Source organism: Macaca mulatta, chromosome 3 (genome assembly GCF_049350105.2).
Source record: "Macaca mulatta isolate MMU2019108-1 chromosome 3, T2T-MMU8v2.0, whole genome shotgun sequence".
Lineage (NCBI taxonomy): Eukaryota > Metazoa > Chordata > Mammalia > Primates > Cercopithecidae > Macaca > Macaca mulatta.
In genome coordinates, this window is record NC_133408.1 from 188662755 (window position 1) to 188679778 (window position 17024).

The 17024-nt window shown below is 38.2% G+C and overlaps 1 protein-coding gene across 19 annotated transcripts in view; it reads right to left on the reverse strand.

Moving 5' to 3' along the window:
* EZH2 (enhancer of zeste 2 polycomb repressive complex 2 subunit) overlaps nt 1-17024 on the reverse strand; it is a 77016-nt gene that overhangs the window by 33156 nt on the left and 26836 nt on the right. For 10 of the 19 annotated variants that reach the window (XM_077995073.1, XM_077995066.1, XM_077995072.1 and 7 more), the window contains 2 exon segments: nt 5903-6026; nt 5227-5355 (listed from right to left, as the gene is read on the reverse strand). The exons of 3 other annotated variants lie outside the window; for them this stretch is intronic. In XM_077995073.1, the coding sequence (XP_077851199.1) occupies nt 5227-5355; nt 5903-6026 (253 nt within the window). 19 annotated transcript variants of the gene reach the window in all.

Consider the following 17024-nt stretch of genomic DNA (forward strand, 5'->3'; position numbering starts at 1 on the left):
GAAAAACCACAAATGAAAGCAACTTCTGCTAGTTTTATTAGTTGCCTAAATTTGACTTTTTAAAATTCACCCTTTAAACTGAAGATACATAATCAAATTTAAAATATAAACATAATAAATGACATGTATTTAATATATAATGTTATATAAACTCAAATGCCCTTTTTTTTTTTTATCTAATCCTGTGGAAAAGCATAAAAAGCTTACATTAGTTTACGTTCAAAAGGGGAAAAAAAAAAAACCCTTACATGATCATTTAAGAAATGTTACATCTATTTCGGCCTAAATCAAGCCAGAAAGAAAGCAAAGGCTGCATGGATTTACAAGTTACACAGGTGGGAACGACTGACAGTTAACCTAACAAGACTCAACTCTCCAAGTAAATACCAACAATAGTTAAAAAGAGGCAAGGAGTCACAGAAAGCAACTCAGAGACCACTTCCTTGAGTCGATAAGAATGAGTGTATATGTTCAGACTAAGAGTAAGACAGACACTTGAAGAGCCATCCACTTAATTCAAAGACATGAGAAAAGTGACGAGCTTTCTGCTATATTCGCTCAAAAGGCTCATGAGAATCTAAACCTATAGGGCCTATAATCCTGAAATACATAAAGAAACCATGTTACTACACTCGAATGTATCTGAGTAAAGTACACTAAATTATACATGAAATACACTAGGATACTATTTTTTCTTTGTAAACAGTAACTAAATTTTCATTTACAATTAACTGAAGGAACTTCATTACTAAATCAATAAAAAATGCAATCGAGTGCTGACATGTAAACCAGGTATTTTTCTTCTCCTTCAACAAAAATGTTAAGTCCAAACTGCCAACATACAAAAGAATTTACACATTATTTTGATAGAAGCTTCTCCCCCACAAAAACATCTGCTAAATATCAAATGCTAAGCAATGAACTTACAATCATTTCAAATATTACTAAGAAGAGCAAATGTGTTAATATTTAAAAGTCCAAAAGTTTTTAAATTCTTCATGAGGACCGTGATCCCCTTCTGGTGCTGCCTCTATTTTAGACATTCTGAAGCCCCAAGAATATACACCAAATTCTCTCTATCCATTAGTAAACAAGATACAGAACTCTTACAAGAACATTATATTCTGGGAATCTAGAAATGCATATTAGCAAGATGGATTAAATTACTAAACTAATCATACCATTTGCCCGGAAGACAGGCATTATCTAAGCAAACCTCTCTTTAAGTCATAACACATATAGAAAACATTTCGATATGAAGTCAGTGAAGAAGTGTCTTGTGATTACCAGCAAGAAATGGGCAGATGTACGAAAAAGAAATACATTAATGAGAACCTCAAGAGTAACTCTTAAACCAGTTTCTTCATTAAAACTCGAAAAAGAGACACACTGAAGAATACAACTACCAATATGAAGACCTACGGAACATAATTATTACTGGTTGACAAGACAAAGTTACGAAAGTTACCTAGAAACAATTCCTTGACCAACAGCGACATATTATGGGAATAAAATGTACATCCCTCGACCTATTCGTATTGATTAATGACATTGTGAAGCTGGATGCTTCTTTAAAAGATTAACTTAAGAATAAAAGAAATAAATGTAAAACATGTATAATCACTGTCTTCAAAAAGTCAGAAGTGTTTTTTTTAAAAGTAAACACATTCTGTATTAAAATTCTATGAACAATACTGCTTAGATTCTGTAATCTCAATAACAAAAAAGAGTTATCCCAAAGTATCTTAAAAACACATTAAGGGACAGGTACGGTGACTCAAACCTATAATCCCAGCACTTTGGGAGGCCAAGGCAGATGGATTGCTTGAGCCCAGGAGTTCGAGACCAGCCTGGAAAACATGGCATGACCCCGTCTCTACAAAAAAAAATTAGCCCGATGTGTGTGGTGGCTCACACTTGTAATCCCAGCACTTTGGGAGGTCAAGGTGGGTGGATCACCTAACGTCAGGAGTTTGAGACCAGCCTGACCACTATGATGAAACCCCATCTCTACTAAAAATACAAAAACTAGCCTGGCATGGTGGCATATGCCTGTAATCCCATCTACTCAGGAGGCTGAGGCAAGAGAATCGCTTGAACCCAGGAGGCAGAGGTTGCGGTGAGCCGAGATTGCACCACTGCACTCCAGCCTGGGCAATAAGAGCGAAACTCCATCTCATAGATTAGATAGATAGATAGATAGATAGATAGATAGATAGATAGATAGAAAGAAAGAAAGAAAGAAAGAAAGAAAGAAAGAAAGAAAGAAAGAAAGAAAGAAAGAAAGAAAGAAAGAAAGAAAGAAAGAAATTAGCCCAATGTGGTGGTATGTAACTGTAGTACTAGCTACTCAGGAGGCTGAGGTAAGAGGATCGCCTGAGCCCAGAAGGTCAAGGCTGCAGTGAGCTGTGATTGTACCACTGCACTCCAGCCTAGGCAACAGAGAGAGACCCTGTCACAAAAACAAAACCACACATAGTAAGAAAACCACATACTAGAGATGTGGTCTTTGGGTTCAAATGCAGAGCTCCCTGACCTGAAGTCAGCATCTAAAGCACTCACTTCAATAAACTTTTGTCAGACATTCTTTACTAAAATAACCTGGAGAAAATCAGTCATTTTCAAACTGAGTATATCCACTTCTACAACTACAAAAACGGTAGTGTAAGTTTAAGACCTGACAAAAGAACTAATGATTGTCATTGATTTGTCAAGCTGCAGAGGACTTAAATTGAAGACACCAGCATTTACATATAATTAGCTTATAAAAGCAAGCAGTTAATTAAAACAATGCTATAATGGCACTTCAAATGTTGAATGCTATAGACTTAACGTGTTTGAATCAACACTGCAGTCTGAAATTCTGCCAAGCCTACCACTAGGAAAGTCTTTGCCAAACAAGACTCACTTTTATTTTCTCCTCCTGCCTGACCTACTTCAGACTAGAATCTTTCAAATATATAAAAGAAATAATATGTAGATGGAAATGCTTAAACCAAAGAAAAATAAACAGGGATATATTCTCATCTGAAAAGTCAGGAGGTTGGACCATGAGACCACTACGCTCCTTTTTAGCCCTAAAGCTTTATGATTTATCGTGATAACACCAAGAAGTTTACCACAAACAATATAAACTTTGGCTTCTAAAAGTCAGTGATGATGGTTTGAAAAGGGGGAAAGGGGAAATAATAGATGGATCATCTGAAGCAGGATCAGCTACCAATACCGGCAACAACAAAAAAAAAAAGAATGACCTTAATCAGGTCAGAGTTCTATGCAACAAAAACTGAATTCCTAAGGCTGGGGATTATTTTCCTCCTTTTCCCCCATATTCTGTGAAAATGTTTATTCTCAATCCGTGTGTGTGGTACTGTGGAAGTACTAAGTTTAGACAACAATTTTGTTTTATTAAAATGCTGATTTCTTCTCACAATTTTTCACATAAACTCACGAAAATTAGGTATCTTTATATTCAGTGACTTGTCTCCATTTGACAAAATTAAAAGAAAATTTCAATTAGTAATATCCACTTGAACAAACAATACTCTTAAATTTAATGCCAAATATTATACTATGAGCAATTCAAGTTGTATGTAAATAATGTACTTCACTAATACTTCATGTGTCTGAGCAAAGTGTGCTCTTCTGGGCCCACATCAGATCATTAGAGCAGGCAAACTGACTAAATGCTTCTAAGGCTCAGTTTCCTTGCCTGGATTTAATTAAAAAAAAAAAAAAAAGCATATTACTCCTTCCTTATCATGAAGATTAAATGAGATAATGTGTACAAAGTACCTAGCACAGTAACATAATTCATTACTGCTGCTGACTTTTATTATAAACCTAAGTTAGGCTTTTGGTAGCATTCTGAGATTCATTATGGGTGGCAAAAATAAGTTTTCCATGTGAATCTATCTAATTTCTCCAAATTTCTAAGATTTATTCCTCCAGAGAAAATGAGGTTTTTCCTTCACGTCAACATTTCTAAAAGGTCACCAGATAAAAACTTTCAAAACAATTACTTAAAAGCCCCATCCTTATTCCCTTTAAGAACGTTTTGATGGGCATCAAAAAGAATCCCTTTCCCCCATGCCACTGACCTCTAACATCTAGGCTCTGGCCTGTACCAGATGTTGAGGAAAGTGTCAGTGTATAATAAATATTTATACAATTACAAGTCAGAGCTTTACAGAGGTGTCACCTAACAAATGCATAAATGGCTAAAATCATTCCAAGTGTCACCATCAAGACCACAAGAATATCACTGAAATCATCATTAGGATTATGTCTGCTGCTGCTGGGATATCACTGGCAAGTATTTGAAGCACGTATGTCACACAATCTCCAGAAGGCCTCATACAACAGCAAATTGTTGCTTGTTAAATAATGTTATATTAAAAATGGCTACTCATTGAAAAATTATCTTAAATTCCATTGTTTAGGTGCTTCTCATATTTAGACATTCAGATAAACAATCTACTACACAGTGTAATTTTAATTCCAAATTACTCTTTCCCCTTTTGCTTCAACTCCCCTTTAAATATCCTATGCCATGTCTTTCTATACAACACAGGCACTTAAAAACAGAAATGCCTAAGCTATTTAGGCTTTTGCCATTTTCTTCTCATCTTGCTGCAATCATGTTTTAACGGGATATTTAATTATAGATTCTACCATAGATTTACTGCCTTTCTTTGAAAATAGGAAACTCTTGGAGTAATTAAGAGCTACCTCGTTCAGAAAGTACAATAGAAAAAGAAATTCCAATCTCTCAACACGAAATTTAAAAATTCTTATAGAGAGGCTTAGCCTTTGAACAAAATATATAATAAAAAGCTTTCCTGTTCACGAATATGAAAACATTTCTTACCACATGGCTAATTCAAATTGGGGTTACAACAGTGAGTCAGAAAACCTTGCTCTAAATAGTGATCTGATGAGGATATTAAAGAGTATTTTATTTAAAAGTTTTTTTTAAATCAACATTCTTATAAAACCTAGGCATCTACCTAGTTCAAAGTATATTCCAAATACTTAGAATTCTGTTATAGGAATAGCTAATAGTGTGATCTACAGCAGCCATTAACAGTTGCATATTAAAAAGAAATAGCAATAAAAAGATGGACACCCTGAGGTCAATGATTTCCTCCCAATAACCACACAAATGTTCCAAAAGCAAAAACCAAAAGGTGATGATAATTACTACAACATGTTATGTTAACCAACCTCCCTAGTCCCGCGCAATGAGCTCACAGAAGTCAGGATGTGCACAGGCTGTATCCTTCGCTGTTTCCATTCTTGGTTTAAGATTTCCGTTCTTTCCAAAATTTTCTGACGATTGGAACTAAACATACTCTTTAAAAAAAATGAAGGAGAGGAGAGGAGAAATTGTTCATCGTTAGAAAATGTGTAACACCTCTAAAGCTGGTTAAAAATCTAGTGTATTCTCAAAAATATCAAGAACATTTTCTTAGGTGCATATAGATTTTACACTATAGTTTCCCACATTCAAATAATACAAAAACACCACATCTATTATTTTATTGCAAGTGGTTAGAGAACAGGAAACTATTGCAATGCTTTGTTGACTTTGTGTGTGTGTGTATTTTTTTTTTAAATCACAATGACTTTAAAGACATAAAATCATGAAATGCATCCCTTTATATTTAGGTCCTGAGTCTGCGCATGCAAATAAAAGTATACTAAACAAACAGTGATTAATGTGCATGGCATAATGTTAAGACAGATCAAGAACCTAAGCTTCCAAGTATTCACTTATCTTACTGTAAATACAAACTTAGCTAGAAATATATTATTTTAAATAAAAACTTATTGAACTTAGGAGAGGAAAAAAACCTATCCTTAATTGTATATTCATTTTTCACAAAAGATAAAATTATACCTTTACTTCATCAGCTCGTCTGAACCTCTTGAGCTGTCTCAGTCGCATGTACTCTGATTTTACACGCTTCCGCCAACAAACTGGTCCCTTCTCAGATTTCTTCCCAGTCTGGCCCATGATTATTCTAAAAGCAATGGTTTCATATTAAAATCACTAATCTAACCAGCCTGAATATGATCACCTGTGTTTTAATCTGCAGCAAACTAACAATCAGTGAAGAAATGACACATATTACACTGTTGGTATTTGCAGAAAGGTGCTCATTTGTGCTGCATGGTTAAATCCTTAAAACATTTCATTGAAAGTTTAAGTTTTTATTTAATACAACTTTTAAAATATACTTGTATTTACAAAAATTCTACACTAAATTGTAGCCATATTATAGGAACATGATCCCATTACAGGAATTAGGTATATTATATCACAACCTAGTTTTTAACTCTATCAGATCCACATTTGTGGAGGGAAGAAAATATAAAGACATATCCTAAGTTTTTCATCATTAAATTAGCTGTTACAGGAGCAAGGCATAATGGAATATAACTGAAAAAGGTAAATCCAAGAAAAAGTAAAATTTACAAACAGTACTAAAAGTAGAAACCATATAGTTCACCATATAACAAATGTACAAAGGTACTCTCTCCCCACACACTGAACCATGCAACTCTCCTTAAACACTGTGATAAAGTCTGTATTTTTTTTTTTTTTTTTTTTTTTTTTTTTTTTTTTTTTTTTTTTTTTTTTTTTGAGACGGAGTCTCACGCTGTTGCCCAGGCTGGAGTGCAGTGGCGCGATCTCGGCTCACTGCAAGCTCTGCCTCCTGGGTTCACGCCATTCTCCTGCCTCAGCCTCCCGAGTAGCTGGGACTACAGGCGCCCGCCACCGCGCCCGGCTAATTTTTTGTATTTTTAGTAGAGACGGGGTTTCACTGTGGTCTCGATCTCCTGACCTTGTGATCCGCCCGCCTCGGCCTCCCAAAGTGCTGGGATTACAGGCTTGAGCCACCGCGCCCGGCCAAAGTCTGTATTTTTGCCTCTTGTGCCACCTTTATTAACACGAGGGGTTTCTGCTATCAAGCAAAAAGAGGAATGCAGGAAATGCAAAGTAAATTATTCTGCCTTATCTTTAGTTGCAGGCTCTAAGAACCAATTATGTTCAAATGCGGGGACAGCTTATAGTTCACCCGATGTCTAATTCATACTTCAGAGTCCTCACCTTAAGTCTAAACAAGCATCTTTTTCTAGAACATTTTCTCCTAAAGTATTAAAATCATACTGTACCTTCAAATTATTAGCAGGACATTCTCTGTCAGGCTGTGCAACACTTTACAGGCCACACTAACAATTTGTGCTTTATCTTAAGAACAATGGAAGCCACTTTTAGTGTCTTAAGTAAAAGGGTGTGGGGTGAGGGAGTAAAAGAATAACTGCAACCAGGTTAGATGTTGCAGCACAGCATCCCGACAAGGGGTGACAGAGGCTTCTACACCGCACTGGCGATGACAGGGAAAAGTACATGAATTCAAGAGTTGGTTAGACCAGAACTTCCACCAAATGATGATTTAAATATGGAAAGTGAAGAAGAAGGTGACTTTCTGGCTTGAACAAATAAATGAGTAGGGCAGGCTTCATCTATTTGTTTACATAGAAACCTCATGCACAGAGAAAACTGCCTAAGAAGAAGATTTAGAGTAAGAGTCCTGAGGTCAGTGGGTAACTTTCTACAGAAATACTCAATCACCAACAGGTGACAGAGAAAGCAGATGGCTGTTTACTCAGAGCTGTAACAAAGGGGCAAAGAAATTCATTTTCTCAAGCATGTAATAAATAATTATGACCCAAGCAGTTTATACAAACTTGAATAAAATGAATATACAAATATTATTAAGTCCTCGCCCCAATGGAGCTGATATTCTACCTAAGATAGAGGGGAAAATATAGTATGAAATAGACAGACGTACTTTAGTATCCCTGGGAAATTGGTGCCAGGACACCCCTCGGAAACCAAAATCCACAGATGCTCAAAAGTCCCTGATATAAAGTGGTGTAATATTTGCATATCACCTATGCATAGCCTCTCATATACTTTTTTTTTTTTACTTGGCTTCCTGGGATATGAGAGACTCCAATATACTTTAAATCACCTCTAGATTACTTATAATCCCTAATACAATGTAAATGCTATGTAAATAGTTGTTATACTGTATTGTTTAGAAAAGAATGACAAGGAAAACAGTACAGACAAGTTCAGTACAGATGCAACCATGCTTTATTTTTTTCTGAATATTTTTTTTCTGCAGTTGGTTGAATCCATGAATTCAGGATCCATGGATTTGGAACTCACAGATGTGGAAGGCTGACTGTTCACACAAAAGCACTTTGGGGGAAAGAAAAGAATATTAGAACTGCAGAAGGATGGCAGGAAAGGTAACAAGTGAACTCAATCTTAAAAGTTGAGCTGGATTTCAAAAGGCAAAGAAAGAACCTAAAGGAATCTTAGGTCTAAGCAAGAGAAAGCCGGACAGGGGGCAACTAAAGTCTGGCTGGCAGACATTTAACAAGGATGGACCTGGAGAGTAAAAGTCACAAATTAAAAGGACTGAGGACCTGAAGGGAATGAAGAGATAAGAATGGGCAGGAACGTGAGTATGCTTGACATAAAGAAGGATGATGAAACCACCAAGATAGAACTATTCCAAGTGAAAAGTTTCCAAGTGTGGCCTTGCCTGCGAGGTGCTAGAGTGGAGTAAAGCTGAGAGTCACTCAGATTGAGAAGACTAAACTCAAGATGACCCCAGCTTTGAGGTAAAGCAGAAAATGGTGTTAGGAAGGCAGTAAGGTGGGACCAAAGGACATCAAAGATGGGAAGAAACTGGAGCATTATTTTTTTAAAATAATTTCATAAAAATAGTTTTCTTCCTATCTGCTAGTTAACATGTGAACTTAACTAATTCTCTGCAAATTACTTAAGACCACTTAGCACTTCAAAGGCCTAGAAACTAGAAAGAAAAAGGAATCAGATAAAAAGGAATGATCTGTAGCCTCATTCGCTCATAAGCTAATCACCTCTAGTCCATCTATTGCCTAGACAAATTTCTCCTTGGAGGTATCACCCCTGTGCAATAAGGCCTAGGGTAGTAAACATGTTTAGTTTTCACTGATGTATAATGTGGGTGTTATTACTTTTTATTTTTTTTTTTTTTGAGACCAGGTTGGAGTGCAGTGGTGCAATCTCCGCTCACTGCAAGCTCTGCCTCCCAGGTTCATGCCATTCTCCTGTCTCGGCCTCCCAAGTAGGTGGGACTACCAGTGCCTGCCACCATGCCCGGCTAATTTTTTGTATTCTCAGTAGAGAGGGGTTTCACCGTGTTGGCCAGGATGGTCTCCATCTCCTGACCTCATGATCCGCCCGCCTCAGCCTCCCAAAGAGCTGGGAGTACAGGCGTGAGCCACTGCGCCCAGTATATAACTTATTTTTTAAGGTGTATACTTTATGTCTTGGTGAAGACATTAGTTAGCATTTTGTTTTAGTACTAGAACTGTCCTTGTCTAATATTCTGGAAGACTTCCCATGCTGTTTCTAGCATTAATAACATACCGAATAAAGTATATCATGACAAATCTACAGTGTCTAGATAGTTCTTTGAAAGTGTAGGACTAAATAGGTAGATCTCTGAAAAAAAATTAAAATTTAAGGTACCAATTAAAAGGATGTTTTACACAAAACAAACTCCCACCATCATAGCATTTACAATATACTAAAATCATATTTTCATGTTTTTCACTCTACTCCCACTGTAAGTGCTTCAATAGCAAGAACCACTTTTACTCATTTGTAAAATCCCAGAGCCTGTGTGTGCCTGATAATTGTACAGTAGTCCCCACTTACCTCCCAAGACCACCCCCCCAACCCCATAGCAGATGCCTAAAGCTGCAGATAGTACTAAACTCTACATATACCATGTTTTTTCCTATACATACACACCCATGAAGTTTAATTTATAACTAAGGCACAGTAAGAGACTGACAGCAATAATTCATGGTAAAATGAACAACTATAACAATATGTTGTAACAAAAGTTAGGTAGCTATAGTCTTCTCTCTCTCAAAATATCATAACATTTTCAGACTGTGGTTTGACTGAGTAACTAAAACCTCAGAAGGTGAAATTGTAGATTGGGGGTGGGGCGGCTATAGACTTAAAAACAAGCAAACAAACAGGTCTATTAACCCACACTAACAACGAGCAGCCTGTATCTTATCAGCATATCATTTGTACAGTGTAGCTACGGGTATGAAAAGCAAGGGTGGCCTATCCATGCTTGAGCCAAAAAATGAGGTAAAGTGCACCCTATTATCAAGAAACCCCTCAAAAGGAGATAAATCACAGGGACAGTTAAGACCCTGTGGTTCAGTTGACCCTACCAGTCAGAGATCTTGAGCCTAAAACTTAGTTTCCAGAATTTCTTTTTAAAAAGGAAGCTGATACTGCCTTAAAGACCTTATCCATAAAACCTATCTCAAAGTCTGGCAACAAAAACCAAATATACATGCAAACACACTTAGTTCTGTGCCTGGCATATAGTGAGCCTTTAGTTGTTAGCTCCCCTGACTTCCTTCCCCCACAACAAACGACAGGCTCAAATCAGGTCTCTGACTCCATTTTCAGTGGTCTTTTCACAACACCACAGCCAAGTAAGCATAGTATTAAAATACAGATTCAAGGCCAGGTACAGTCGCTCAAGCCTGTAAACCCAGTATTCTGAGAGCCGAGGTTGGAGGATTGTTTGAGCTCAGGAGTTCAAGACTAGCCTAGGCAACATAGTGAGCCTCCCATCTCAAATCAATAAATAAGCAAGCAAGCAAGTCAGTCAGGTGTAGTGGCACACACCGGTGGTCCCAACTACTCAGGAAGCTGAGGTGGGAGGATTTCTTGAGTCTGTGAGGTGGAGACTGCAGTGAGCTGTCTTCACACCACTGCACTCCAGGCTAGGTGACAGAGCGAGACTCTGTCTCAAAAAAAGTAAAATAATAAAATACAGCTCTAAATATTCATATATTGGCAGAAGCCTTTATTTAAATGACTTCTACTGAATGGACACAGTGTAAATACACATGGTTTTTAAATTTTTCAAAGATCTGTTTAGTTTCATAGGTGAAATCCCACTAGTATGAACTTTATCCAGAATACAAAAGCAGCTTTTCCTGTTCAAAACAGATTATACCTTTACTCATTAAAACAAGAGTCTACCTGTATACAGTGAAACCAAAACAACAACGGCTCTTTAATACAAAAGCCAAACCAGAACATGGCAGGAGCCCATCAAAGCTTTAGTAGAACGTAGTGACATCTCACAGATTTACATTTACATAGATTTAAATAAAATTAAGGGCAATTACAGTGTTCACAATCTATTTTATGAATCAAACCAAACTCAGAAACACCCTAAACACCATGCCTTACCATTTCACTTAATCCCACTAGAGTAGATGCTATGTTGTTTTTGCCACCCAGGGTCAATTCACCCTTCTCTTGGGAACTTCACACCAACTCTTCTCTGAGAACTACCAAGTACACTGGAGGAAGCTGACTCAAGCTGCTTGTGACCTTAGCCTAACCAAGGTACATCTCCCTAGACATATTGCCCAGTACAGGGTTAGATACATGGCCACAATCAGTGCAGTGAAAATCTCAAGTTTCCTGCAATGCTAGGACAAGAATGCTCTCTTTCTTCTCCCCTTAGATCTAAACCTGGGAAAATGTTTGCCCAAGGACTTGTTGGAAGCCATCTTGCAACCATGAGAAGAGCCTACAAAGAACAGAGTCAACAACAACAAAAAACAAAAGTCAAAGCCAAGAAAGAACTGTAGTCTCATCACCTAAGCCCTAAGTCAGGCAGGCCTTCCTAAACCAATTTCAGAACTATTCAGTTATATGAGGCAAGAAATTCCCCCCACCTTTTTTTTTTCTTAATACAGAGGGTATCTGATACATATTTATTACTGAGACCATATATACAGTTGTTCCTCCATATCCACGGAGGATTAATTCCAGGATCCGCAACAGATACCAAAATCCACAAAGGCTCAAGTCCCTGATATAAAACAGTATACTATTACATAACCTATACACATTCTCCCATATACTTTAAACCAGCAGTCTCCAATTTTTTTGGCACCAGGGACTGGTTTTGTGGAAGACAGTTTTTCCACAAAGTGGGGAGAGGGTAGATAGTTTCAGGATGAAACCGTGCCACCTCAGATCATCAGGCATTAGTTAGATTCTCATAAGGATGGCTAGGCGTGGTGGCTCATGCCTGTAATCCCAGCACTTTGGGAGGCCAAGGTGGGCAGATCACTTGAGGTCAGGAGTTCGAGACCAGTCTGGCCAACACGGTGAAACGCTGTCTCTACTAAAAATACAAAAATTAGCTGGGTGTGGAGGCAGGCACCTGTAATCCCAGCTACTTGGGAGGCTGAGGCAGGAAAATCACTTGAACCCAGGAGGCGGACGTTGAGGTGAGCCAGGATCATGCCACTGCACTCCAGTCTAGGCAACAGAGTGAGATGAGACTCCGTCTCCAAAAAAAAAAAAAAGATTATCTTAAGGAGTGCACAATCTAGATTCCTCACATGTACAGCTCACAATAGGGTTCAAGTGCCTATGAGAATCTAATGCTGCCAACAATCTGACAGGAGGCGGAGCTCACCTCCAGCTGTACAGCCCAGTTCCTAACAGGCCACAGACGGGTACCAGTCCACAGCCTGGGGATTGGGGATCCCTGCTTTAAAACTGTCTCTAGATTACTAAATACCTAATACAATGTAAATACTATGTAAATAGTTGTTAAACTATTATGTTTAGGGAATAATGGCAAGAAAAGAGTATGTACATGTTCAGTACAGACACTTTTGTTTCTTTTCAAATATTTTTACCCACAGTTGGCTGAATCTTAAAATGCAGAATCCCATTTACAGAGGGCCAACTGTACAGGAACGTCTGAATTAATGGAAGATGGGCTCTCATAGCCTACTTTATTATCACCAACAGCATCATCAGAAAAAGCAGAGCTTCCTCCATCCTCTCAGGTTTACAGAGGCCCTAGGACATGGCCAAGACACACCTTCCTACCTACCTCTCAGGTGGCCAGGTCACACAAGTCCAAGGAATCAGCACTGTTCTCTACCAGATACGCCCCTACTCCACTTGTGAGAGGTCTTTACCTAAATCAGACATCCCCGTTCCTCCTCACCCAGCTGCCAATAACTGAATACTTTGAAAAAAGTCCCATAAGTATTGTCAGAGCCCTTAATGCTTCTTTAAAAATTCTACCTAAAGCATTTGCTAAATCAAGGGAATAATCACCTATTTGGCCTGGCCAAATAAATGTTTCTGTTTCTATTTGTCTAAAGAAAAAAATAAACTACATATACTATATATCCTGCTCAACTAAATTAATAGCGGCAACTTTGACTCTTAATTGAATACCAGGCTAAGTAAGGTCAAATCCAAACCCAACAAGATGTAAGTAATATGATTACAATATTCTTAATGTCCCTCCCTTTTAAAAATGTTTACTTCACAGCAAGACTGCCAAAAAAATGCCAATTTTGATAACTCTCCAGTCTTCAATAGTGCGTATTTGTATAAATGCTTTGAAGGCAGCTGCTAGTCTCATTTGGCAATTTCATTTATTTTTAAAGTTACAATCCATTGTTTCAATATACTGAAATTTAAATTAATGGTAAATGAGATTTTGTAGGTAAGGATAAGAAAAACAATATAAAGAGAACTCAGACATACAGATGTTAAACTATTGGCAAGTGACAAAAACTAATCACTTAGAAGCAGATCCTATGCCTGAGGGGGAATACAGAAAACCTGTCCCTGTGAAAAGGAAGACCATGAAAGAGGAATTCAGGAGAAGCAGGTACACAGTGCCATGCACCGGGCACGAGAATCAGGATTCAAAACAGAAAAGACCAGAGATGGCAAGGAGAGTTCATCTCGTACAACCACTTTGAGGGTTGTGTCCGTAAGGATTCTTGGCCTTAGGCCAGGCGATGTCCTAGCTCAGCAAAAAGCGTGCTGTCATGATTAATAATGCTTGTTACAGACACGGGGCAAAGAACTGGGGTAGCAGCACTCTCCATTTCAAATCAAATTCAAATAATAAACTAAACTAACAAGAGAACATTTAGTCCTATTAATTCTAAGTCCTATACACAGTATTAAACAAAAAGCAAGAGTTTTACTTCTCCCACTTAGCAGTTGTGACCAAGTTACTGAACAGCTTTGTGCCTCACTCTCCTCATGAAAAAAGGCTAATTCAAGAGTACTTACCTCAGAGTCACTATGAGAAGTAAATGTATTTACGGTGCATAGACGGTGCCTGGCAGATGGTAAGCACTGTATCAGCATTAAAAAAGTAGTGGCTATCAGCCGGGCACTGTGGTTCACGCCTGTAATCCCAGCACTTTGGGAGGCTGAGGCAGGTGGATCATGAGGTCAGGAGTTCAAGACCAGCCTGCCCAACATGGTAAAACCCCATCTCTACTAAAAATACAAAAATTAGCCAGGCATGGTGGTGCGTGCCTGTAGTCCCAGCTACTCAGGAGGCTGAGGCAGGAGAATCGCTTGAACCTAGGAGGCGGAGGTTGCAGTGAGCTGAGATCGCGCCACTGCACTCCAGCCTAGGTGACAGAGCAAGACTCCATCTCAAAAAAAAAAGAAAAAAAGAAAAAAAGTAGTGGCTATCAGCTACATAAATGGTCGATGAATGATATCAGGAATTTGTAACATTTATATTAAAAATTTAACTCAATATAAAGACTTTTAAAATGATAAACTGTATGCAAATAAAAACAAAACAGGATGTCAGGGGATCTCAGGATAGAATGCAAACTATACAGCAAGTCTAACAGTATTATAATTTTATGAGATAGTCTCATGGAAGGAGCAGGAGGTCGGGGGAAGCTAACCTACAGAACTCTGGACAATCTACACAGTACTCTAGCTGGTAAATTTGTTTCTCATAAGGGTACAGTCTGTAATTCTGAAAGTACTCTACATGTACACTAGGGTTAAACAAATAAGTAAATAAAGTGTAGATAATGTGAGCCAAGTTTCTCAATGTCACAGAAAGAAGTTACAAATAAGCAAAGGGTGGTAATGAATTAAGTCAGATATATCAATATGAACTCACGTTTATTTCAAAATATATGCAGATAGATAAAGAAACCCAGGTATGTATGCACATGTAGGTTAGCTGAAATACATGCATTTCCAGGGTCTGTCCAACAGAGGGCCTGGAAGCAGTGATACCCCAGGAGCAATAAGCATACCCAGCACCCAAGACTTTTGTTTCTAAATACCACCCTCCAATAAATACAAGGAAGCAGGGTCTGGAGAAACAGCTGATTCTAGTGTTGGGACAGGGAAACTACAATGCAAGCCAGTAGAAGGGAAATGCTCAAAAGATGAAAGGACAGGGATAGGTCCAAGACAGGAAGCAAACAGAAGAAACTCCAGTGGCCAAAGCTGGAATAATTTGAGCAGCAGAATAAGTCATAACAGTATTAAAACAGAACAAAATAATTATTCATAAGTCTATGATATAAATAAGTGATTAAATAAACAAATGGAGGAGAAGGAACAACTCTTCCTGACAAGAATTTCAACTGACACGAGTGTATGTCCCCATTCTGGGAGGCAGAATTCAATTTCCTTCCCCCTGAGCGTGTGCTAGATTCAGTGATTCACTTCCAAAGAAGAGTCTGGAAAGGGAAATGTTTCTGTGAAAAAATCCATAGCCATTAACATGAGCAATGATAAGTACTGCTGTTATTACGTACTCCCTGATGTGATGAAATGAGATGGGGATTTCACCTCTGTGGTATCCTTCCCCCAAACCTCAACCCATAACCTCAGTCTAATCATAAGAAAACATCCGATAAGCCGAAATCAAAGGACATTCTTACAAAACATCTGACCAACACACTTTAAAACGATTAAGAGGTCATGAAAAATAAGGAAAGGCTGAGAACAACCACAGATCAGAAAAACTTAGAAGACATGATAACTAAATGAACTATGGTATCTTGGATTGGATCCCGAAACCAACCAACCAACCAAAGAAGGACATTAGTGGAGTAACTGGAAAAATCCAAATAAAGTCTTGAGTTTAGTTAATGACAACATACTGATACTGATTTCTTAGTTTTAACAAATATACCACGGCTATATAAATCCAAAATTATTCCAAAATAGGCCAGGCGCAGTGGCTCACGCTTGTAATCCTAGCACTTTGGGAGTCTTGCAGCAGGTGGATCACGGAAGTCAGGAGTTCAAGAGCAGCCTGGCCAATATGGTGAAACCCAGTCTCTACTAAAAATACAAAAATTAGCTGGGTGTGATGGCGGGCACCTGTAATCCCAGCTACTTGGGAGGCTCAGGCAGGAGAATTGCTTGAACCCAGGAGGCGGAGGCTGCAGTGAGCCGAGATCACACCTCTGAACTCCAGCCTGGGCGACAGAGCGAGACTCTGTCTCAAATAAATAAATAAATATTCCAAAATAAAGTTATTTTTTAAAGTGAATTAGGTTACACAACAACCCAATGTAAAGGCATTCATTTTTTAAAATGACATTCACTTTTAGAAGTGATAACAGAAACAAATTTTAAAATCCAAAAATTTTACATAAAATGTTAAATATGAAAAACAAAAAATATGAACAGATGATTAGAATTATTTAAAAACATTAGTTTAAAAAAAAAAAAAAAAGGTAGTGGCCGGGCACAGTGGCTCACGCCTATAATCCCAGCACTTTGGGAGGCCAAGGCCGGCGGATCATGAGGTCAGGAGATGGAGACCATCCTTGCTAATGTGGTGAAACCCCGCCTGTACTAAAAATACAAAAAATTAGCTGGGCATGGTGGCAGGCACCTGTAGTCCCAGCTACTTGGGAGGCTGAGGCAGGAGAATGGTGTGAACCCGGGAGGAGAGCTTGCAGCAAGCTAAGATTGTGCCACTGCACTCCAGCCTGGGCGACAGAGCAAGACTCCGTCTCAAAAAAAAAAAAAAAAAAAAAAAAAAGGCAGTAATTAAGAAAACTTGTACTTT